We start from the raw sequence: 24,023 nt of genomic DNA on the forward strand, positions 1-24,023 counted from the left end.
ACGTCTCCAACCCAGCGCTTCCTGGAGTCCCGGCGAAAGCCGCCCCCCGGTGCAACCCGACGCCGGCAACCAGAGTTCCGGTCGCAAACGGTTCCTGAGAGAACCTCAGGCTGTTCCTGCGCCCTTCCAAATAGGCGGCGTCCCTCGCCCGCCCCAAGCTCCTGCACGTTCCAGAAGCTTAGCCGTGTTGGTCCGTAGGTTGCAGCAAGAAAAGGGGAGCCGCAATCCTGCGCTTGTCTACCAGAGACTAACCCCCCCCGCCCGCCGCCGCCGCCGCCGCCCCCCAATCTTCAATGGGGCTCACTCCCCAGGGCAGCCTCGTGCCCTCCAGGTGTGGGAATAATGGGACTTGCAGTCCAACACCTCTGGAGGGCACCAGGTTGTGAGGATGGGTGCCCCAGGGAGTCTAGGATTTCAGCCTTGCCGCAAAATAAATGTGCAACCTTGAAATTAAAATGAAAAAGACATCAGGAGATCCGAGGACACTTCACGTCCAACGTGATCCCTAGAAAAGAGTATTTTAAAGCACAATCGTAGGCATGTATAGACAGAAAAAAGGCTTACAACACCCAACATGCCCCAGCCAGGAGTTGTAAAACTTTTCTTTCTGGCTGGCTGGGGTACGCTGGGAGTTGTAGGACTCTTTTCTGTCTAAACATGCCTAAGATTGCGCCATAGTGTTCTTTACCTGGGAGTAACCCGATTGAAACCAATGGCGCTTACTTCTGCGTAGACACCAGTAGGGTTGCACTTTAAGGTTTCAGCTCTGGCAGGTGTGTCTGAAACACCTGTTGTTAGGGCTGGGAGGATGGTCTGGACTAAGGGCGTCGTTGGAGAAGGCATGGGCCGGGACGTTTTTGAGCTGCCCTAATTGCCTTTTTTTTTTTTTTTTACATTTTCCAATTGACTTGCATTGGAAAACAAAAACGGCCATAACTTTTTTTAGTGTGCATGACAACTACATGAAATTTGGAGGCTTAGGAGCCCCCATGGAGCTGACTGAGCCTTCTGCATTTCAGGCAATTAGGTCCAGTGGTTTTTGTGTTAGTCACAGGTAAAATTTTCTATTTTTAAGAAAATGTGTCAAAGCAAAGAGCTATATGTTTTTTCCTGCTTCCACATATGTGCATGGACTTTGGAGACCTGGTAGCCCCTATAGAGATGAATGAGCCTGCCAATTTCAGACAGGTCCAGTGGCTTTTGCGCTAGCCATGTGTAAAGTCTCCTTTTCTCAAAGTCTAAAACAAAAAGTAAAAACTGTCAAGCCACCCAGGTGTTTAGAGATCCTAAACAGAAGGTCTTTAACGTGACCATTAGGAGGTCACTATCCCTAATCTCTGGTGTAGGGTTTTTCTGAGGTGCAAAAAACCTCTCTCCCTCTACTTTTCTGCTCTTACGTGCCCACTGTTGGGAGCTTGCTAGCAATGAAATTTTGAAGAGAAGGAAGAGCTCCATGTGAAATACTGGTATTTCACACACTGCATCTGATTTTACTGCCCCAAACTGGATCCTTTGGCTTCTGCAAAAGTTTAGAAGCTTCAGTACAGCAAAGGATCCAGTCAGCCTCCACAAACTTCTTTCTCCCGTTCCACTTTAATTTCTCCTGAATAGCTGTAAGACTCTAATAATCCCAAAGGGAGGGTTAGGACTATGTGGTGTCATGATCAAGAAACTGCTGGGGCTTTTAAATAGGTTCTACAGTTTTAAAAAAGCTAGAAAAAGCCTTCAGCCACCTCACCTTGTAAACTTCATTTAAGTACCTGCAATCCTTACAAACCCTCCACAGCCTCCTAAATGCCTCTGAAGTACTACCTCTCTGAAAGGAGCCACTGTTGGCTTAGGGAATTCTCTCTACCCCCCAACCCCATGCACATTTCCAATCACCATCCTTCTTTTCTTCTTCCCTCCCCTATCCTGTTCTTTCTCTTCTTTATTCCACCCAGAGCATATCTTGGGGAATTCTTAAAGAGAATTCTCTTTTTATTTATTTATTGCATTTATACCCCGCCTTTCTCCCTCTCGCAAGGAACTCAAGGCGGCTTACATTATCCTCCTCCTCACCGTTGTATCCTCACAACAACAACCCTGTGAGGTAGGTTGGGCTGAGAGTCTGTGACTGGCCCAAAGTCACCCAGTGAGCTTCCATGGCCAAGTGGGGACTAGAACCCGGATCTCCCGGCTCCCAGTCCGTCACTCTCACCACTACACTACACTGGCTCTCAAGAGGGCAAGAGAAGTTCTGTTTTGGTGGGCAAGAGAAGTTCTGAACTGTATTTGACTTTATACAAACAGACAAGAGGGTTGGTTTTTCTCCTTCTCCTCACTCAAGCCTTTGAGAAGAGTGGGTTCACATGGTTGCAAAGAAACAAATCTGGGGCGTTTTGTTTGTCAGTTGCCATTATCTAGCAATAGGAAGGGCTGTAGCTCAGTGGCAGAGCACCTGCTTGGCAGGCAGAAGGTCCCAGGTTCGATCCCCAGCATCTCCAGGAGGGCTACGAAAGAATCCTGCCTCAAACCCTGGAGAGCCACTGCTGCCAGTCAGTGTCAACAATTCCGCGCTACATGGACCCAGGGTCTGACTCAGTACAAGGCAGCTTCCTATGTTCCTATGAACAGAAAGCTTTAATTAAAAAATAGGAGTTTTTGGTTTGCTTTTTAAGTGGAGGGGAGATAAATATTGCTAATTCATGCCATCCTATGCATCCTATGCATGCCTACTGAGAAGTCTCATTATGTTTAATGAGGCTGACCCTCAGGAAAGTGTGCATAGGATTCCAGCACAAGTTACTTTTGCAGGGAGGTAACTAACTTAGCTAACTAAGTTTTGCTAACTAACTTAGCCTTAGTTTTGAAAACAGACTCATTGGCTGAATCCTGGTGAAGTTTCAGCACAAATGAAGTTATGAGGAAGACAATACAATGAGAGCTTGTGCATAACAAGGAAGGGGTAGAGAGGAGTTGAACGAAACAAGACATCTGTTTTTATGAAGAGTTGCTAGAAGGTGGTAAGATGGGAAGAGATGGTTGCATGGAGGGGAATAGAATTGATAGGGGGAGAATCTAAGTGCCCAGTGGTGAAAGAAAAACATTCTGCACATGCTCAGAAGCATTCTATATTTAAGAACATAAGAAGAGCCATACTGCATCAGACCAAGGTCCATCCAGTCCAGCATTCTGTTCAGACAGTGGCAAACAGATGCCCATGGGAAAACTCACAAGCAGGACATGAGTGCTGTATCACCTTCCCACCCATGTTGCTAACTTTGGTGAAATGTAAATAAATTCTAGTCATTCTAAAGTTGCATGCATGTATATCCTTCAGAAAATTGCAGGTTTCTTGCTTGGGGGACACCTCTAATGACATGTGCATTTTCATACAAATTTACCCAAAAACTATTGGGGAAGAGGTGAATGGAAGGGAAAGCAAATCACTCCCTCTCCCAAGTTGGAGAACTCCCCTTCCACATGAACTGCTGCACCTATCCTTCTGAAACTTTGCTGGTTTCTTACTTAGGGACACCTCTAGGCTGTCTGTAATTTTCAGAACAATGGTCAACAAGGAACATAGGGAGATTAGTATGTCTTCTTTTGGAGGCCTCAAAATGTCAAGGCCACCCTTGCACAAAAACCCTTGTGGCTATCATTCTGAAATTTGACAGACATGATCTTCTCTGACAGAGCAATGAATTCTGAAATTTTTATCCAATTCTTCCAAGGAATTAAAATGTTATTGGCAGTTCCCTTTTTTTTTTAAAAATCAAAATATAAACCCTGCACCTATTTTTCTGGCATTGGGCAGGTGCAGGGTTTATATTTTGTAAATATATTTCTAGTGGGCTGAAATTATTATCCAGTTCTGACCAAGAGAAAAAAGTTACATTTTTTTCTAATTTCCCATAGTAGTCAACAGGAAACATAAAGATTAATCTTTCCAAACATTGACTCAGGTTTGGTGCTGAGCTGAGGTGGTCTGACTACAAATTGGCCCAAGCAGAAGCTTTCCAAAATGCTGAATCGGGGTTTGAGTTGAAGTGGGGTGGGGGGGTCAGTGCACACTTCGTATGTATGTATGTAATCTATACACACACACACACACACACACAAGCACACTCCATGCACACACACACCACACACACACATATTAGACGTGCGCTTGTTCAAGGAAGACGTGAGCTTCGTACGTATGTATGTAATCTATACGCACACCACATGCACACATACACACATATTAGACGTGCACTTCATATGTATGTAATCTATATGCACACCGCATGCTCACACACACATTAGATGTGTGCTTGTTAAAGGACGTGCGCTTCGTATGTACGTATGTAATCTATACGCACACCGCATGCACACACACACACACACATATTAGATGTGCACTTCTTATGTATGTAATCTATACGCACACCGCATGCACATACACACACATATTAGATGTGCGCTTAGACTCGTGTACGTGTGTGTATGTATGTATGTATATATGTATATATATATGTGTGTGTGTGTATATATATATATATATATGTGTGTGTGTGTATATATGTATATGTATGTATGTGTGTGTGTGTGTAGATGTATGTATGTATGTATGTGTATGTATGTATATATATATATATACACACACACGCGCGCGCGCGCGCACATTTGTGTTATGGGCCTGTGCCCCGGATCTTATGGTCCACGGGGTCACGAAGAGTCGGACACGACTGAACGACTGAACAACAACAACAACAACAAACGCCCCTGGTCTGGACGCCTTCCCAACAGCGTACGCTTCTTGCGTTCTTGGTACGGAGATTGCGCGGCAAGGGAAAGAGCCTCCTTCCCCCCGCAAAGCTGGAGGCGCTAGGCTCTTTGCGTAGCTCGCCGCCGCCACCTTTGCCCCGCAGGGCTGTTCGCGACCGGGCGGCGAAGCGGGGAGCGGCGAGCGCGGCTGCCTCCGCTGCAGAAGGGAGCCGACAATGGCAAGCGAGCCCGATACGACTGAAGTGCGGGGCCGGCACCGCTTCGACCAGGGCGCCTTGGAGAGGTACCTGGGCCGGCACCTGCCCGGGTTCCCCCTGCAGCCCTCCGAAGCGCTGACGGTCAGGCAGTACAGGTAAGGGCCGCCCGCGCCGCCGCGCGCCAGCCTCGCCGCGCGCACGCAGTCCGAGGCAGGCCCCGCTGGACGCGGGGCATCGGCTGCTCCCAGGTGCAGGCGCGCGGGAGATCGCCGCTTCGACCCCCCCGAGAGCAGAGACGGGGAGAGCGGACGGCAGCCGGCAGCGACTGGGCCTGGCCCGGCCGGGCAAAGATCGCGCCGCGAGCCTTCCACGGAAACCCCATACTGACCGCAGCAACGACCGCGGCTGCTGAAGTGTTGCGCCATGGCCTGACTTGGTGCTGTGCACCGCACCGCACCGCCCTTCACCTCTGAACCCGGCCTCTGCAAACTTTGCGGGACGTGGTTGGTCCCGAGAACTGAGTGGTTGGTTGATTCGTTTATTGAAATGTTTTCAAGATTTAAAACCCCCAAACCCATACGAACGCCCCCATCGCAATTATACTATTGGTGGTGTAGAACATAGATCAGTAATGCGCCATTTCCCATGGTTTCTCCTTTACCCCCTCCCCAGTCACCAACACGTGACATTAAAGTCTACCTCTCTCATCAAAACCAGGTGAGGCAGTGGCTGTTCTGAATCAGGGCCTGGGCACGGTAATGGACTGGATGAGGGCCAATAAACTGAAACTCAATCCAGACAAGACGGAGGTACTGTTAGTGGGTGGTTCGTCTGCCTGGCTAGGTGATATTCAACCTGTTCTGGAGGGGGTTGCACTCCCCCTAAAGGATCAGGTTCGTAGTTTGGGGGTGCTCTTGGATCCAGAACTGTCACTTGAGGCACAGGTGAACTCAGTGGCACGGAGCACTTTTTATCAGCTTCGGCTGGTATACCGACTACGCCCTTATCTGGACAGAGATAGCCTAGCTACAGTTATCCATGCTCTGATAACTTCTCGTCTGGATTACTGCAATGCGTTATACGTGGGGCTGCCTTTGAAAACGGTCTGGAAACTTCAGCTGGTCCAAAATAGGGCAGCAAGATTGTTAACAGGGACTGGCCTGCAAGCTCATATTACGCCAGTACTTTTCCAGCTGCACTGGCTGCCAGTCCATTTCCGGGCCGAATTGAAAGTGCTGATGTTAACATTCAAAGCCCTTAACGGCTTGGGGCCAGGTTACCTGAAGGATCGCCTCCTCCCATATGTGCCTGCCCGGACCTTAAGATCATTGTCAGCGGCCCTTCTCCGTGAGCCCCTGCCAAAGGAAGTGAGGCGGGTGGCTACTAGGAGGAGGGCTTTTTCTGCTGTGGAACCCCGGCTCTGGAATGAGCTCCCTAGTGAGGTTCGCCTGGCACCTACATTGTATTCCTTTCGGCGCCAGGTGAAGACCTTTTTATTTTCCCAGGCATTTCAGCATTTTAGCTTTCTAAATTTTTATCTTTGCTGTTTTAAATCTGTATTTTAAACTCCTGCACTGCTGCTAGGTTTTACTGTGGTTGTATTGTTATATTGTGGTTTTAACGTTTTATATATTTTAAATTGTTTTATTGTGTGTTGTATAGAAATAAATAAATAAATAAAGTTATATTCTAGCCTGCCCCAACCTGGTGCCCCCCAGTTGTATCGGACTCAGTAGTGTAGTGGCAAATCCAGATGCGCAGGGCCCTTTCCTGACAGCCACGCCCCCTCACAGCCACGCCCCTTCTAAGATCCTACAACCTTGTAAGATATACAGCCTTCAGCTGGGATCCAAAAACAGTGCAGCTGAGAGGAAGGCAGGGGTATCTCAACTGGACGTCTGAGAAAAAATGCAGGGATGTTAATCTTTTTCACCCACCCACTCACTCAAACACAAACATTTTAGGTTTTCAAAATATGATACTCTATGGAAGCTTCACCCTCTCCACTCAGCCCTCATGGACCGATCCCTTCTCATTTAAACAGCCCCCTTGCACACTCCCTTAGTGCCCCAACATTACCCATTAGCCTTCCCTAGGCTCCTCCATTATATCTCCTCCCTCCCGCTCCAACAGAAACGTCCATGCACCCAGCTGGATTGAACTACACACACACACACACACACAGAGTGGTGTAGTGGTAAATTTGGAAATGCAGGAGCCCATTGTGACAGTCTCCAAGGGCAGTCCAAAAATTTCAGGCAGCTGCATCGATCCATATCAACAAACCAGTTTTAGGAGTTTTCATCTCCACCAGGAGCACATCTCTGGTAAAGCGAATAGGTCTTAATTGCCCATTCCAGATCAAGTAATCCCAAATCCTTTGCATTCCAATATGGAACAATATATTGTTGCTTGGAAAATTCATTCCCCCCACAGCTATGGTGAGGATTGCAGCTTAGCTCAGAGGGAACAGGGAATTGTGGGGGGGGGGGTGGCAGATGACATCAGAGTCCCTGCTAATGAAAAAGTGCGAGCCCTGCCTCCACCACACCACTGGTCAGACTACAACTCCCAGCATCTCCCCAGTTGGGAGTTGTAGTCTGACACATCTAGAGGGCACCTGGCTAGGAGAAGCTGTGATATACTGTTATGCCACATCTCTTGAGCAGTGAGAAGTTCCAGGAGTGCAGTGCTTACCTGGGCATAAGATTGTGCCCCAAGATGCTTACATAGCCCAAACTCCCCTGTGTCTTTCTCAGCCACATTCCAAAACAGTGATGTGGCAGTGAATTCTGCAGTTCAGGCGCTCATCATGACAGCCCCCATAACCACGACCCTAAGGGGAGTCCATAAAATGCAGGCAGCTGGGTTGACCCACATCAACAAATCAATTCTAGCAGTTTCATTTCCAGCAGGAGCAGGCCTTTAGTAAAACGAATGGATCTTAACTGCCTACCGAAGGCCAAGCCAAAATGCTAAGCTCAAAGGGAGTAGAACATTTGGGTGGGTGGCGGGGGCAGATATTGGCAGTGTCCCTGTTAGGGATGTACGAAAGTCACTTACCTTTTCGCAGGGGTGATTCGCGGTGGGGGAGAGGCGCTTCGTTTCTCCCCCCGAAGTTCAGGCGAGGGGAGGGAGGCGTCCCGCTTCGCCCGGCCGAAATTCAGGCCGCGAAAGAAAAAGTAAAAAAAACCCAACAACCCCCCCCCCCCGTGATAGGCTACGTAACGATTACTGTAGCCTATCACAGCTAGATTTCCAAAGTCAGCCGTGATAGGCTACGTATCACGGGTGACTTTGGAAAAAAAAAAAGCGCATACGCAAATGGCAGCGGCCCATGGGCGCCGCCATTTGCGTTCCTTATTTTGGCACGTCTAGTCTACGTAAAGATTTACGTAGACCACAGCGAAAATAAGGGCAACGCAAATAGCGTTCCCTTATTTTCTCCGTAGTCTACGTAAATCTTTACGTAGACTAGACGTGCCAAAATAAGGAACACAAATGGCGGTGCCCATGGGCCACTGCCATTTGCGTACGCGCTTTTTTTTTTCCCCCAAAGTCACCCGTGATAGGCTACGTGACGATTTACATAGCCTATCACGGCTGACTTTAGAAATCTAGCCATGATAGGCTACGTAAATCGTCACTTAGCCTATCATGGGTGTGTGTGTTTTTTTTTTTTAACTTTTTGTTTTGTAATGGTGGCGGCGGCGGCAGCCGGTCGGGAGACCGGCCGCCGCCCCCGCTGAACCGCCGCTGGGACCCGCCACCGAGAGGGTCATGCGCTGAAGGTAAGTCCCATCCCGGGGGGGGGGGGGCTGGCGGAGAATTTCCCCAACACTTTCAGGGGGCCGAATGCCTCGGCGCTCGGCCTCCCGAAGATTCGGGGAGAAATTCTCCGCCATCCCTAGTCCCTGTTAATCAAAAAGTGTGGGCACCATCCTTGTGAGATCTTGCTCCACTACACCACGGTTCCAACTGCAGTCCTCCAGTCCTTTGTTTCCTTCACAGACTTCTAGTGGCAGAAAGAGAAACCCCAAATTTGCAAGGCGATCAAAGCAGTCCCCAACAGCACTCCTGGATCCATTAACCCTCTCCTGTCCAAACTTCCAATTTTACAGCAATACTAAATAATGTAGAGTTAGAGTATGCATTACTGACTTGCCTATTCTGCTTGTGTTTGATCAAATCCAAATGGGTGGAAGATATTGTTATCTACTGAAGTTGTACCTAACTAGTTTTGTAACCAAGTTAATTGTTAGTTCACTCAGAAGTAACTATCCTACAGGCAATAAATGAGTTGTTTTCAAGGACTATTTAACTTTGCGGGGGGAGTGGGAGTTATAGAATTGAATCGTTGCTCTCTAAAGCCATATAGAGACAGACAGACTGCATTTTGCTTACAAGCTCTTTTCCTTCACCCTTCAGTAAGAGGGAGAGAGAGATATCTGGGAGGTTTCTTGGTTTTAGTGGGAGAGCTCCTTAAATCATGATGGTACATGCTCTGAATGTCAATTGCTTAGTTAGCATCTAGGCCAAATATGTGTTGCTTTTATTAACAAAGAAATCTTCATGTGTAAGTGTTTTAACTGGAGAACTTCATAGGTATGGTTGTTCTTCTATGCACCCACTGTTTTAACCCTCCTAGATGAGGTAAATTTGTTAGATCTATGGTTTTTTGACCCCGATACGGCTTCTGTTGTATTCCTCACTACATTTCCATGTCAGGAAAAGGTCCACCTGCTGATTGCCTGTTTATTTGTTTTCCTAGCTGTTAAAGTTGACAGCCCTATGGATTCATAGTTTCAGTTAATCATAATCAATGCAGAGGCTTTGTAAAAGCTCAACCAAGTTCCCCTGTTAGCATCATAGAGTTGGAAGGGGCCTTGTAGGGCATCTAGTCCAACATCCTGCTCAGTTCAGGGAATTCAGAGTTACAGCATCCCCAACAGCAGGGCTGGCCCTGCCCAGCAGGGGCGAAGGGAGAGCCCACCCTCCATCAGCCACAGTCAAACAGCTCTTAGGGTGCTTCCAGACAGAGGGCTCCTAGTGCTGCCTATTGGAAGACACTGCGCAGCTTAACAAATTTTCTGCAGTAAGAAAAAAGATGGAAGAAGCAGTGAGAAAACACAGGAGGGTTATGAGTGGAAACAACAACGTCTAAACCCTCCATAAAATTCTGTGAATGCGGCAGGGCGACGGCCCAATAAAAGCCTTGTCTGGAAGCATCCTTACTGTCAAGAAGTTTCCCTAAACTTTGGGAACCCTAAAATTTGGCCACAGCATGAAGAACTTCATCAGGAGGGCTTTAAACTGAATCCCACAGGGAAGGGAGATGTAAAGTTGGGGGTAACAATGGATGTAGGCGCATGCACTGCAACAGAGGGAACAGCTCTGATAGCGCCCAATAATAGTCTTCCGACATGTAGGAAGGAAGCCAGACTATGAAGCATATGGTCTTCGATGTCTATATACTAATGCCCAGAGTATGGGAAACAAACAGAACGAACTTGAACTCTTAATACAAGAGGGAAATTATGACTTGATAGGTATAACTGAGACTTGGTGGGATGACTCTCATGACTGGAATACAGCACTTGAAGGATATAACTTGTTCCAAAAGAATAGGAGGAACAGAAAGGGAGGTAGGGTTGCACTGTATGTGAAAAAGACATATCTCTGCACAGAAATACAGGAGGATGAGCTTGGTAGCCCCATTGAGAGCATCTGGATCAAAATAAATGGAGCAAAGAATAAAAGGAACCTGATGGTCGGAGTCTACTACCAGCCACCCAATCAAGGAGAAGACGAGGATGAAACTTTTGAAAAGCAAATAACCAATGTTTTAAGGAAGCATGACGTAGTAGTAATGGGGGACTTCAATTTCCCCGATATTTGTTGGGAGACAAATTCTGCAAAACATGGCCCCTCCAGGAAATTCCTGACTTGTGTGGCGGATAACTTCCTCCTACAGAAAGTAGAAGAAGGAACTAGAGGAACGGCTATCCTTGACTTGATCCTAACCAACAGAAATGACTTAGTGGATAAAGTAGTAGTTACAGGAACTGTGGGGGAAAGCGACTATGTTGTACTTGAGTTCTTGGTTCTAAGGGAAGCAAAAGCTGAGTGTAGTCAAACGCGTACCCTGGATTTTAGGAAAGCTGATTTTAGTAAACTCAGAACAATGATCACTAAGGTCCCATGGCAAGCGACGCCAACGAGAAAAGGAGTCCAAGATGGGTGGGAGTTTTAAAAAAGGAAATTCTCAAGGCACAATTACAAACAATTCCAACAAGAAGAAAAGGTGGAAGACAACAGAAGAAGCCAGTGTGGCTTCACAAAAAGCTTAGGGATGACCTGAAAACAAAAAAGGACACATATGGGAAGTGGAAAGAAGGCCAAGCAACAAAGGAAGAGTACAGGCAGGTAGCACAGAATTGCAGGGATGAAGGCTTTTAGTCAGGAAGGCTAAAGCTGAGAACGAGCTGAGGTTAGCGAGGGATGCTAAAAACAACAGAAAGGCTTTCTTCAGCTACGTGCATAGTAAAAGGCAGAGGAAAGAAATGGTTGTTCATCTATTAAATAAGGAAGGCAAAACAATAACAGATGACAAAGAAAAGGCAGAGGTGCTCAATTCCTACTTTGGCTCAGTCTTCTCCCAAAAGAAGGTCTATGACCCCCCTGGCAAAGGCGAAGTACAGGCTGAAGGGGCAGGAGTGCAGCTTGAGATCGATAGGCATATGGTCAAGGAACACCTAATTACTTTGAATGAGTTCAAATCTCCAGGGCCAGAGGAACTACATCCTAGAGTAATAAAAGAACTGACAGAAGAACTCTCAGAACCGCTGTCTATTCTCTTTGAGAAATCATGGAGGACGGGGGAAGTGCCAGATGACTGGAGGAGGGCTAATGTTGTCCCTATCTTCAAAAAGGGTAAAAAGGAGAAACCTGGGAACTACAGACCAGTCAGTCTGACATCAATCCCTGGGAAAATTCTGGAGCAGATGATAAAGCAATCCATCTGGAAGCACCTTGAAAACAATGCAGTGATGACTCGAAGACAACATGGATTTGTCAAAAACAAGTCCTGCCAGCCGAATCTGATTTCATTTTTTGATCAAGTAACCTCACTTGTGGACCATGAGAATGCTGTAGACATCATATACCTCGACTTCAGCAAAGCTTTCGACAAAGTGCCCCATGATATCCTGATGAGCAAACTAGCTCAAAGTGGGCTAGATGAAACAACGATCCGGTGGATCCACAGTTGGCTACAGAATCGGACTCAAAGAGTGCTTATCAATGGGACCTTCTCAAACTGGGGAGAGGCAACAAGTGGGGTACCGCAGGGCTCAGTCCTGGGCCCAGTGCTCTTCAACATTTTTATTAATGACTTGGAGGAGGAAGTGCAGGGAATGCTGATAAAATTTGCAGATGACGCCAAATTGGGCGGGATAGCTAATACTTTGGAAGACAGAAACAAAATTCAAAGTGATCTGGATAGACTGGAGCACTGGGCAGAAAACAACAGAATGACATTTAATAGGGATAAATGCCAAGTTCTGCACCTCGGAAAAAGAAACCAAATGCACCTAGGAAAAATGGGGGATATGTGGCTCAACAACACGACAAGAGAGAAGGATCTTGGAATTGTTGTCGATCACAAGCTGAATATGAGCCAGCAATGTGATGTGGCTGCAAAAAAGGCAATTGCTATTTTGGGCTGCATTAATAGAAGCATAGCTTCCAAATCCCAGGAAGTACTAGTTCCCCTCTACTCAGCACTGGTTAGGCCTCATCTGGAGTACTGTGTCCAGTTCTGGGCACCACACTTTAAGAAGGATGCAGACAAACTGGAGAGGGTTCAGAGGAGGGCAATGAAGATGATCAGGGGACTGGAAACAAAGCCCTATGAGGAGAGACTGAAAGAACTGGGCATGTTTAGCCTTGAGAAGAGAAGACTGAGGGGAGATACGATAGCGGTCTTCAAATACTTGAAAGGTTGTCACAGAAAGGAAGGCCAGGATCTCTTCTTGATCATCCCAGAGTGCAGGACACGGAATAATGGGCTCAAGTTACAGGAAGCCAGATTCCGGCTGAATATCAGGAAAAACATCCTGACTGTTAGAGCAATACGACAATGGAACCAATTCCCTAGGGAGGTGGTGGGCTCTCCCACACTGGAGGCGTTCAAGACAAGGCTGGACAGCCATCAGTCAGGGATGCTCTGACTTGGATTCCTGCACTGAGCAGGGGGTTGGACTTGATGGCCTTGTAGGCCCCTTCCAACCCTACCATTCTATGATTCTAATGTTGACCCAAAATCGACCTTCCTAAAACTTAAGCCCATTAGACGTATTCCTACCCTTTGGGAGAGAGGGACAGAATGCTCCCCAGCCCAGATCAAAGTGTACATTACACTGACTTCCATGCTGATCTTGCTTTCTTCTGACACCTCCATCATCAGTGGTGGTTTCTATCCCACTGGCATAAGGTGATTTGTCAGTGAAGAACAGGGAAAAGGATGAAAGTGATGAAGTCTTTTGGAAAAGTTGCTGGGGGAGACATCACGTGTTACACCACCTATGCAGGAGCTGCTTGCAAAGGCTCGGCAGGGCAGTAGCAGGTCCACATGGAGGCAGAACATGTGGTGTCGAGTTTATCGTGTGGAACCCCTGAATCACATGGAGGATCTTGTTGCCAGCCACTGCCAGAAATGTTCAGGTCTGGCACTGAGTGATTGTGCACTGTTAGGGGGAACATGTTTAGCCTTTGTGGGGATTCTTTTTCACGCCGAGGTCCGAACTGGCTGAGTGAGGATGTCGGAGGCCACATGAGAGCAGTGGGCGGAGCTACTCCTGGCACGTTCCCCCCCCCACACGCTCCCTTACATTCACTCACACATTCAGGAAAGGAGGGGGGCAAGTGATGAGCCCCTGGGAATGTGGTCAGGAGAGCTCTGAAGCATGGGCTCCTCAGTGAATTGGCTTTATTTGGCCCTCACATTTCCCATATGGAGGTGCTCTCCTAACCCCTTTCCTTTCTCTGAGGACTTCAGGGAGGGGCCCCACAGGCAGCCTTCATGGGCTGGATGCAGAGGACTGGCAGGCGAAGTTTGGTTCAGAGGCTGGAGCGTCTCAATGTCTGCTGTACAAGATGCTCCTTCTCTGGAGCCCCACACAGTGCTTCCGATGGCTTGAAGACACTACAGTTTCCTTTATCTTTGTCTTTCATCAACCATCCTTCTGGTTCGTTTATCTGGACTGGGCTTGGGGGGCACAGTTTTAAAGCGGTTCCAGTCCTTTCTGGAGGAGCGGTCTCAGAAGGTGGTGCTGGGGACTTCGGTTCCACCCCGTGGCCATTAGCCTGTGGGATGCCGCAAGGTTCTATCTTGTCCCCCATGCTTTTTAACATCTACATGAAACCACTGGGGGGAGTCATCAGGAGGTTTGGGCTGAAATGTCATCAATATGAGGATGATACTCAGCTCTGCCTCTCGTTTCCATCTGCACATCCCAGGGGGGCTGGGGAACTCTTGAACCAGTGTCTGGAGGATGTTTTGGGATGGATGAGGGTGAACAAGCTCAAACTTAATCCAGACAAGACGGAGGTACTGTGGGTTGGGAAACAACTACTTCAGATGGAGGTTTACAACTGGTCTTAGATGGGGTTTCACTCCCCCTAAAAGACCTAGTGTACAGTCTGGGAGTCCTCCTGGACTCTGAGCTCACTGCAGAAGTCTTGGTGGCTGCGGTGTCCAGGAGTGCTTTTTACCAGCTTAGGCTGGTACGCCTATCTGGGGTGGACAGACCTTGCCTCAGTTATCCACGCACTAGTGACATCCAGGCTAGACTACTGTAATGTGCTGTACTTTGGGCTGCCTTTGAAGACAGTTCAGAAATGCCAGCTTGTGCAGAATATGGCCTCTGAGTATTGGTGGGTCCGATATCGTGAGGTGATTTGATCACATAATGCCTATACTGCACCAGCTGCACTGGTTACCAGTGTGTTTCGAGCCCAGTTTAAAGTGCTGTTTTTGATAGGGATGGCAGAGAATTCCACCATGGATCTCGGTGAGGCTGAATGCCAGTGCATTAGGCCCCCCGAACTCCGTGGCGGAACGGCCTGCCACCCCCCCGCGGATCCCCCCCGGGACAAGACTTACCTGGGGTGGATCTTCCGGGCGGCGGCGGCGGCTCCGGCAGCTGATCTTCCGACCGGCTGCCACCGCCGCCATTTCCAGTCTTGGAAAAAAAAGAAAAAAAAAGACGTGATAGGCTACGTAAAGATTTACATAGCCTATCATGGCTAGGTTTAAAAAAAACAACAACAACGACGTGATAGGCTACGTAAATCTTTACGTAGCCAATCACTTCTGACTTTAAAAACAAAACACGCGTACGCAAATGGCAGCGGCTATGGCCGCCGCCATTTGCATTCCTTATTTTGGCCCGCCTTAGTCTACGTAAATATTTACGTAGACTAAGACGGCGAAAATAAGGGGAAACGCAAATAGCGTAGCGGACTTACGTAGATTTACGTAGCCTATCACGGCTGACTACAGGGACGCAAATGGCGGCGGTTATGGCCGCCGCCATTTGCGTCCCTGCTAGCCAGCGGCCGGAGGTCCGGCTGCTGGCAGAGCTGGCTGGCAGCTCTGCAGAATCCCCACAGAGCGGAGCCGGCCTGCTAGGATTCCGGGGGGAGGGACAGAGCGCCTCCCCCCCGAGTGGAACCCGGCGGAGCCAGGTAAGGCCAATTTCGTACCTCCGTAGTTTTTGACCTTTAAAGCCTTAAACGGTTTGGGACCACATTACTTGAAGGACCGCCTTCACCCAAATCAGCCTGCTTCCGTTTTAAGATTTGAAAGAGAGGCCCTTCTCATTCGCCCACCTGTGAGAGCAGTTAGGTGGGTGACCACACGTGAGAGGGCTTTCTTTGCAGTGGCCCCACACCTTTGGAACAAATTGCCATCGGAGGTCCACCATGCTCCGTCACTGCAGGCTTTTAAGAAGGCCTTGAAAACGCATTATTTTACCATGACTTGATATGATTGCTGTTGTTGCTGTTTTACTGTTGTTGTTAGTTTTATTGTCAGCTTTTATTGTTGCTTTTTTTCACTATTTTATTGTGTTTATGTTTTAATTAGTTTTAATATTTTAACTGTTTTTATTTATCTTATTCCTGTGAGCTGCCTTGGGAGGGCTTCCGCCCTGAAAGGCAGCCAAGACATTTCTTTTTAAATAAAATAAATAAAATAAAAATATACCTGATCAAGAGCCTATGTGGCTCAAAAGTCTGCATGTTTTGTTTTGAAACTGGAGTTGACCCTATAAAGATCAGCATTTTTACTGATTCTCTGCCACCAAAGTATTAATAAAGTGCATGAGGAAATGGTTCCAAATGAAATAAAATGGGATGTAAAGTGTCTGAAGCTGTCTCTGGCCAATGCCCATTCTTCATTAATACGTATCTTTGCTCACATAGCTTGGGACAGTCAAACCCAACTTTTTACCTGAAGAAAGGCCTTCAGGCCTACGTGCTTCGGAAGAAACCTCACGGCCCTCTCCTACCTCATGCTCACAAGGTAGGGCAAAGTTAGTTGTAACCAATCCCTTAATGAGATATGATTGCACTTTGGCTTTCATTTGGAAAGACTTAACATGGCCAGCATGAGCAAATATCGTTTCTATATGTGCCAAAGAATGTGATTAACTGAATTCCTCATGTCTTCATTGCATTTCATTGAGGTTTTGTGAATGCTATAGCCAGGTAGATAATCTGGAGGTTATTCTCCTGCAGAGTTGCTCTGTTACAGTGCAATCCTATATCTGTCTACCTGTTCAATGGGGCTTACTCCCAGGCAGTGTAGTGGCAAATTCAGAAGTGCAGGTCTCTTTGTGACAGTCACAGCCACGCCTCCTCACAGCCACGCCCCCTTCTAAGGTTATACAACCTTGTAAGATATACCGCCTTCAACTGGGATCCAAAAACAGTGTAGCTGTAGGGCAGTGGTATTTCAATTGGACATCTGAGAAAAAATGCAGGGGTGTTAAAATCTTTTTCACTTACTCACAAACATTTTGGGTTTTCAAAATATGATACTGTATGGAATCTTCAGTCTCTAAATTCAGCCCTCATGAACAGATCCCTTCTAATTTACACAGCCCCCGTGTACAGTCCCGTAGCGCCCCAACATTACCCATTAGCCTTCCCTAAGCTTCTTCATTATATCTCCCCACTCCCCCTCCAACAGAAACGTCCACACACCCAGTTGGATTGAATACACACACATGCACACACACACATACAGTGGTGTAGTGGTAAATCTGGAAATGCAGGAGCTCATTGTGATAGTCTCCAAGGGCAGTACAAAAATTTCAGGCAGCTGTGTTGATCCATATCAGCAAACCAGTTCTAGGAGTTTTCATCTCCACCAGGAGCACATCTTTGGTACAGCAAAAAGGTCTTAATTGCTCATTCCAGACCAAGTAATCCCAAATGCTTTGCATTCCGACGTGGAACAATATATTGTTGCTTGGAAAATTCATTCCCTCCACAGCTACAGCAAGGATTACAGCTAAACTCAGAGGGAACAGGGAATTCTGAGGGGGGTGGCAGATGACATCAGAGTCCCTGCTAATGAAAAAGTGTCAAGGCTGCGTCCCTGCAAGACCTGCCTCCACTACACCACTGCTCCCAGGGAATGGGGCATAGGTTTGCACCCTTAAAACTGCAGTCTTATGTACGCTTGCCTGGAAATAATTCTATTGAACTCATTGGGACTTACTACTGAGTAAGCATATATAGGATTGTGCTGCCATTCTTGCTGAAATCACACACATAGTCGAATCGTGCACTTACTTGGATTCTAAATTCCACTGATTTGAAGGGCATGAGGGGCCTTCTCAGTGGCTGCTCCCTGCCTCTGGAACTCCCTGCAGAGTGAGGCCAGGTTGGTCCATTCTTTGTTGTCCTTCTGCCAGCAGCGGAGATGTTTTTATTCAGACAGGCCTTTGGCATGTAAGCTGGTTATTTTAATTGGTTGGGTGCTCTTTATTTCTTTTATTCCTATGTTTTTAATGTAATTAAAAACCACACTGAAATTTAATTAATCCACACTGAAGCAAACAGAATGCACAGCAGCGGTGATTGGTGCATTAGTGTTTTTAATTTCATTACTTTGTTTTCATCTTATGTTTTAATTAATTATGTTTTAATCATGTTATGTTTTTAATTTGCATTTTGTTATTAGCTGCCTTGAGCACCATTTTTTGGTGGAAAGGCAGGATATAAATAAAGTAAAATAAATAATGCATTTCTGTCACTCTTACCTTCTCTCACTGATCTTCTTCATGTTCACATGCTTGTACATCCTGCCATATTGGCTCCAGGTTGACAGAGAATATCAGGTTCAGAACGCCTTGTTTGCAGCTGGATTCCCAGTTCCCAAGCCCCTGTTATACTGCAGCGATGTTTCTGTGATCGGAACGGAATTTTATGTGATGCAACATGTACAGGTTAGTACTTTGGTTGCAGTTATATTGATTGCATACAGTTTTGATGTCCTGTGGGCAAATTTAGGCCAGAATGCACAGAACCATGCAGGGTGAGGAGCCTGAGGCCTTCCAGCTCCCATCAGCCTCAGTCAGATGGGCAACAAGGGTGATGGGGGTTGTAGTCCAACAACACCTGGGTGGCCACAGGTTTCCCAGCCCTGTTTTAAAGTTTTAACTTCAGTGAAGGTGCTGTGAGAGATGGTGGTTGTAGTGGTGGTGATCATGACTATTACTGTTGGCGTTTGTATCCTGGTGCTACGCTGTTTTGTTCTGCAATATTTCTATTTTTTAAGTCTTTTGTATACCAACCTGGGAAGGGCATTGGCCAATGAGATGTGGGGTATACCTTTTAGACAGAAAGAAATAGCTCCGTGTGTTCAAGAGGGGCTTTGTTCTTCTGTTTCCCAAACGGCAGGTTTCCATGCTGGATGACAAGCCAGTTTTGAAGTGAACAGGATGCTTAAAAGCTCTTACTAGTTAGAAGAGGGGAAATAGAAGTGCTCCATGGCATGTCCCACTGCTGGATTTGCCTGAAGTGTCTATTTGGATTCTGGCTTTAGTTCCAACAGCTTGGAAGAATCTCCATAACTGGTCATGAAAATTAAATTTTAATATTTAGGCATTGAAACAAATTGTCCTGTCTTTTTCCATTAACAGTGCAATCCTATACATGTCTACTCAAAAGTAAGTCCCATTGAGTGACATAGAGCTTTCTCCCAGGTAAGAGGGTATAGGGTTGTAGCCTTTGAGCATTTCAACACCTGCAATTTATTGCACATTCATGATCGGCCATTTGCGGAAGTTTGAGGGTCCATTACATGACGTTGTAATCCTCCAGTGATTTTCCCATCATTTTCCCCTGCCTATCCCGTGTTATCCCCAAGGGGGGAAAATGCAGTATTTTTTCAGCCTGGGCAGTAGGAATGCCATGACTTCCCTGTGTATTTCTCCCATAGCGTGAAGAAACCACCGTGTTTGTGTGTGGCCAGGGGCGTTTGGTTTGGTTTGTTGGAGGTGCTGTCATAATGACAACGGCAGTGATGTCGGAGGGGAGGCATGTTGGCGTACTGACTTGCTGCCATGCTGGCTTGCCGCCATGCCGTGACTGAATGCAAAGCACCGACGTTTGCTCTGAACTTCGGCTGCTCGCTCCACAACACAGAATGGCCGGCATGCCAGCAGTTTGCTGTGAAGCCGGTACCTATAGGGGAAGGGTTTGGGCAGTTCAGTGGAGGTTGCTGTCCACCTGCGTTGTATGTCAATCACAACCAAACCACCAGTAATCTGCAAGGAGAGGGAAAGAGGCAGGAACCAGGGAGCAAATTGCACAATGCCCCCAATGCATGTAACGGCTTTTCGCAGAAAAGTAGCCATCCCGTGAAAAGGTAGGGAATGGAATATAACCAGATAGAAACAACTGTATAAAGGAGCCCGATCTAATCCCATGATGAACCCGGATGGAGAAAGCCCTGGTATTGATGTGGATTTCTGCCCCCATATGATGATCCCCTACATCTTTTCTCTTATTAAGATGAGGTCCAAGACTCCATTCACGTTTAGCCTGCATAGAATTTCCCTAGGAGACAATCAAGACTCTCTCTCTAGAAATACTCCCTTTTGCCCCACACAATAACTCTCAGAATGTTCCTAGTTGGAGTGCTGAATTTATCTACTTGGGGACAATTCTTCATTGTGCAACTTGGGAGAAGCAGGATGTCTGGGTCTCAAATGCCCCTGAGTACCAAAAGGTTGGTTGGATCTAGACTTCCTGGGAGAGGAACTGCATTCATGGGATGTTCCTGCTTCTCCTTCCCCCTGCAGCCCCATGTGAAAGCTGGTCAGGAGGGTTGGGGGACTCTCTAACACAGTGTGGGAGGTGGCACTGGGGCCTGCAGGGGGGAAGGGGAATTGACAGCCATCACATCGCCCCACCTTCCTCCATTGGGGTGCCTCAGCCTCTGCCAGATCACAGTCCCTTCATTCATGGGGGGGCAAGTCTTGATCTAACCCCAATTATATAGAGTAGGGGTGCAGAACCTCTCTCAGCCCAAGAGTCAAATTCCTTTTGGAAAATGCCACTCTCGGGGGCTGTATTCCAGTGGTGGGTGGTGCCAAATGCAAAAGGGGCAGGGCTAATAGCATATTGGTATGGTTGAGGGGAAAGGGGTGGGGCCTTCTGGGGAACCCCAGAAAGCCAGATTTGGCTCCCACACTTGAAGTTCTGCACCCCCGAAATAGAGAAATAAATCGCTGAATTTGTCATCGATGCTGGTATACTGGATTCATCTCATGCAGTAAAGCTGTAATTCCCCCCCCCCATTTGCTTCTCTCCCATCTAATACTTCACTTGTGATGTCCTTAGGGTCGCATCTTCCGAAAAATTGCATTACCTGGAGTAGCCCCAGCGGAAAGGTCCGCTCTGTATGTAGCTCTAACAGAAACCCTGGCCCAGCTGCATTCACTCAATGTCAGTTCGCTGGGGCTCGAAAGCTATGGGCGAGGACCAGGTTACTGTAAGAGACAGGTAAATATCAACAACACCCCCTCCCCCTTCCACCGAATCTTTTGACTTCCTTGAAACTGGCAGAGGGAATGACTTTTCTTCATAAACCTTGGGGCTCTTAGATGAGTGATTATTCTGGAGAACACGACACATTGCTTAAGCTCAGCTTCTGACAGGCAGTAAAGGCATTTCTATCTCACTCAGAGTTTTGATGGCTTCCAATAAGAGGTTTACAGCTGGTTTTACTTTCTTGGAGCCTTTAGTCCTCTGTTCTTAATTTGATTGTCTCCTTAAATTGGCTTTATTGTTTACATTTGTTTTAATGTTTCTTTTATGTATTGCTTCAACATCCTCATAGATAGAAGACAGTCTGCCCCTATTTTAATAAAAATAACAGTAAGGGAGCAATCTTATCCAGATAGGCAGCCGCCTCCTCAGAGGCGATCGCCTATCCAAAGCAGGGCAGGAGGAGCACGGAGGGGATCGTTCCCTCCGTGCTTCTCCTGCCCTGCTTTTTCGGCTAGACAGCCGATTGCGGCTGTCTAACTATAGGAGGGCGGAGTGGGGGAGGAGGCTGCTGTACGAAACATGCATCATACAGGCATTTCAGCCCTCCCCGCCCCAGAATGCCCGCAGCCACGCCCCTTTTCGGCCGCTCTGCATTCCTCTTGCAAGCACGGAGGACGGGAGGCAGCACGGAAGTGCGGGGAGGTCAGTTCCCGGAAAACCAGATATCCTATGGCCATCTAGCTGCTGTCTAGTGGCCATAGGATTGCTCCCTTCATGGCTGGTCTTAGCTACCAATTCATTGTCCAATTCAGGCACATCCCTAGTGGAGCTAGGGAAAAAATAATAGGAGAAGGCACAAAGGGAGGGCAACGTGAGTTCTCATGGGATGAGTAAGTTCTTACATCTACAAGCTATGTTGGGGAGAAGGTGAGATTTGCAGAAAATGCGTTTGCTTGTTCAGCAGCTACAGTTGCTCCCAGTTGCCTTTCAGATTTTTTAAGGCAACTCTCTGGCTGGGTTCACAGAACCCATGAAGAGAAACCATGGTCTGTTGTTGGGTTGTGAACTCTAGCTTGTTTGTGATTAACAAACTATAGTTTGTTAGTGCTGCTGGGTTCATGCAACATAACAACCTACAGTTGAACAGCAACCCACAGTTCAGCAACAACCCAAACTCAACCTGTGCTCTTGCTTTCGTGTTGTGTGAAGCAAGTCCCTGTGTGGGTGCACATGCGGGTGCAAGAGGTGCCACAGTTTAAGATAGTGGCCGCGTTCTCATGTTACACGAAACCATGGCTTAGCATGGTGTGCATGAGCAGGAATGAGGCACAGAGAGCCTTGGGTGTGTGCGCTCTCCTTTCCTTCTCTTTCGTGGCCAGGAGGAGTTTAAAAGCCTTTGTTTTCCCTTAACCATGTTTTATCGTCAGTGGTGCAGCTAGGTAATTTTAGACCCTGGACTTAATGATTGTATGGAGACCTCCTTTAGACAGCCATGTGTATTACTGCAGTTGTGAAGCACAAAATTAAAATTATGTTCTCCCCCCTCCTCCAATTCCATGCTTTACAACTGCTGCTGCACTCCTAATATGTTACGGCTGGGATAAGCAGTGTGTGGCCTTCCAGATGATTTGGCATATAACTCCCATCAGCCCTAGTCAGTATAGCCAATGGTGAGGGATCATGGGAGTTGTAGGCTAAAACATCTGGAGGGCCATGAGGTATTCACCCCTGTGTTAGAGCAGCAAAGAAACAAAGAACAGTTTGTCAATCCTGGCTAAGAAAGAAATACTCTGAGCATGTGCAGTTTCACAGTTTAAGCTTACTTAAAACATAGCGCCACCATAACTTCAGGAATAAAATGGAGGCCACCTGCCCACCCCCTGACTATAAATGTTTTTTTAAAAATAAATAAATAAATAAATAAATAAAGGATGCTGTCGCAAGCAGCAGCAGCCCTGGTGGACTCCAAAGTGCTGACACTGGACCTCTTTGCCAGCTTCAAACCATGTTTTCTGAATTTGACTTGTTTAAACTAATAAATTAATGTTAATTCCAGAACCTAGTTTGGATGACACAAGAAATTGGTTTACTACAAGTGGATGCAAAAGCTTTTGAATTCCTCCTCTCAGCCACTTGGAAGGAGGAGAGGGGTGAGGGACAATGAGTGGTCCTGAGGTTCTCTACTGCTCATTCCTGCTCATGTATGTGGCGCTAAACCATGGTGGTGGGCAGAAAGTAGATCTGGATCTACAGGTAGATCTCTGCGTGAGTTGCAGGAGATAGGCAAGGATTTATGCCTCCTGAGTTTTTAGCAACTTCAAGAGGTTTAGCCGCTACAACATGATTCCTCTCCCCCATGCCCCTAAATTATACTGGTGAAATGAAGAAAACTCGGGGTAATCAGGAGTGGATTTTTGTATGTGGAAGGACAGTGAGTTCCATTCAGTTCTGGCACTCAAAATAAATTCCTGGGCTCAGATTCTTTAATTCTGAGTGTTGTGCTAGGCTCTGCTTGGTGGATCTTGGGGTTCCAGTAAACAACAAAGTAGATCCAGCAAGCCTGACGTCTGCCCATCCCCAGTTTAGCATGACTGCAAACATGTTAGATATTTTCAGTGTATGGAACTGATAACATTCAGCCTACATTTTACTTTCTTACCAGCTGGTTACTTATTTAATCAAACTGGAAGTGCTGGAGTGATCTCTGATCCTTTGGCAATTTTTCTTCTTCATTAAATGCACTCAAGTAGCCATGGCAATTTAGCATTCCAGGCCGAGGCACAGAGCACATGAACAAGAAGTCAAGAAGTTAATCAACACAGAAAAGGTATGGAGCTTTGGCTATTGGGCGGCATAGAAATTTAATAAATAAACAGCCTCTGATCTCAGTTGTTTGGAAAGCGAAGCCCACATTTTTGCCTGTGATCCCCCTAAACATACTTGCCTGCAAGGTGGTTATGAAGAGGGTTGAATGTGAACCATGTACACGTCCAAGTTGTTAGA

At 47.0% G+C, this 24,023-nt stretch overlaps 1 protein-coding gene across 1 annotated transcript in view; it reads left to right on the forward strand.

The window, feature by feature from the left end:
- The first annotated feature begins 4,886 nt into the window (after positions 1-4,886).
- The window catches only part of ACAD11 (acyl-CoA dehydrogenase family member 11), a 61,956-nt gene continuing 42,819 nt past the window's right edge, over positions 4,887-24,023 (forward strand). Inside the window, exons 1-4 of the mRNA XM_084858166.1 lie at positions 4,887-5,104; positions 16,437-16,536; positions 18,344-18,469; positions 20,871-21,032. Of these exons, the coding sequence (XP_084714292.1) occupies positions 4,968-5,104; positions 16,437-16,536; positions 18,344-18,469; positions 20,871-21,032 (525 nt within the window). The 5' untranslated portion in view covers positions 4,887-4,967. The remainder of the gene's footprint in view (positions 5,105-16,436; positions 16,537-18,343; positions 18,470-20,870; positions 21,033-24,023) is intronic.

The sequence above is a fragment of the Heloderma suspectum genome, chromosome 5 (assembly GCF_057233095.1).
Source record: "Heloderma suspectum isolate Gila_16-S chromosome 5, 16-S_ref, whole genome shotgun sequence".
NCBI classification, from domain to species: Eukaryota; Metazoa; Chordata; class Lepidosauria; order Squamata; family Helodermatidae; genus Heloderma; species Heloderma suspectum.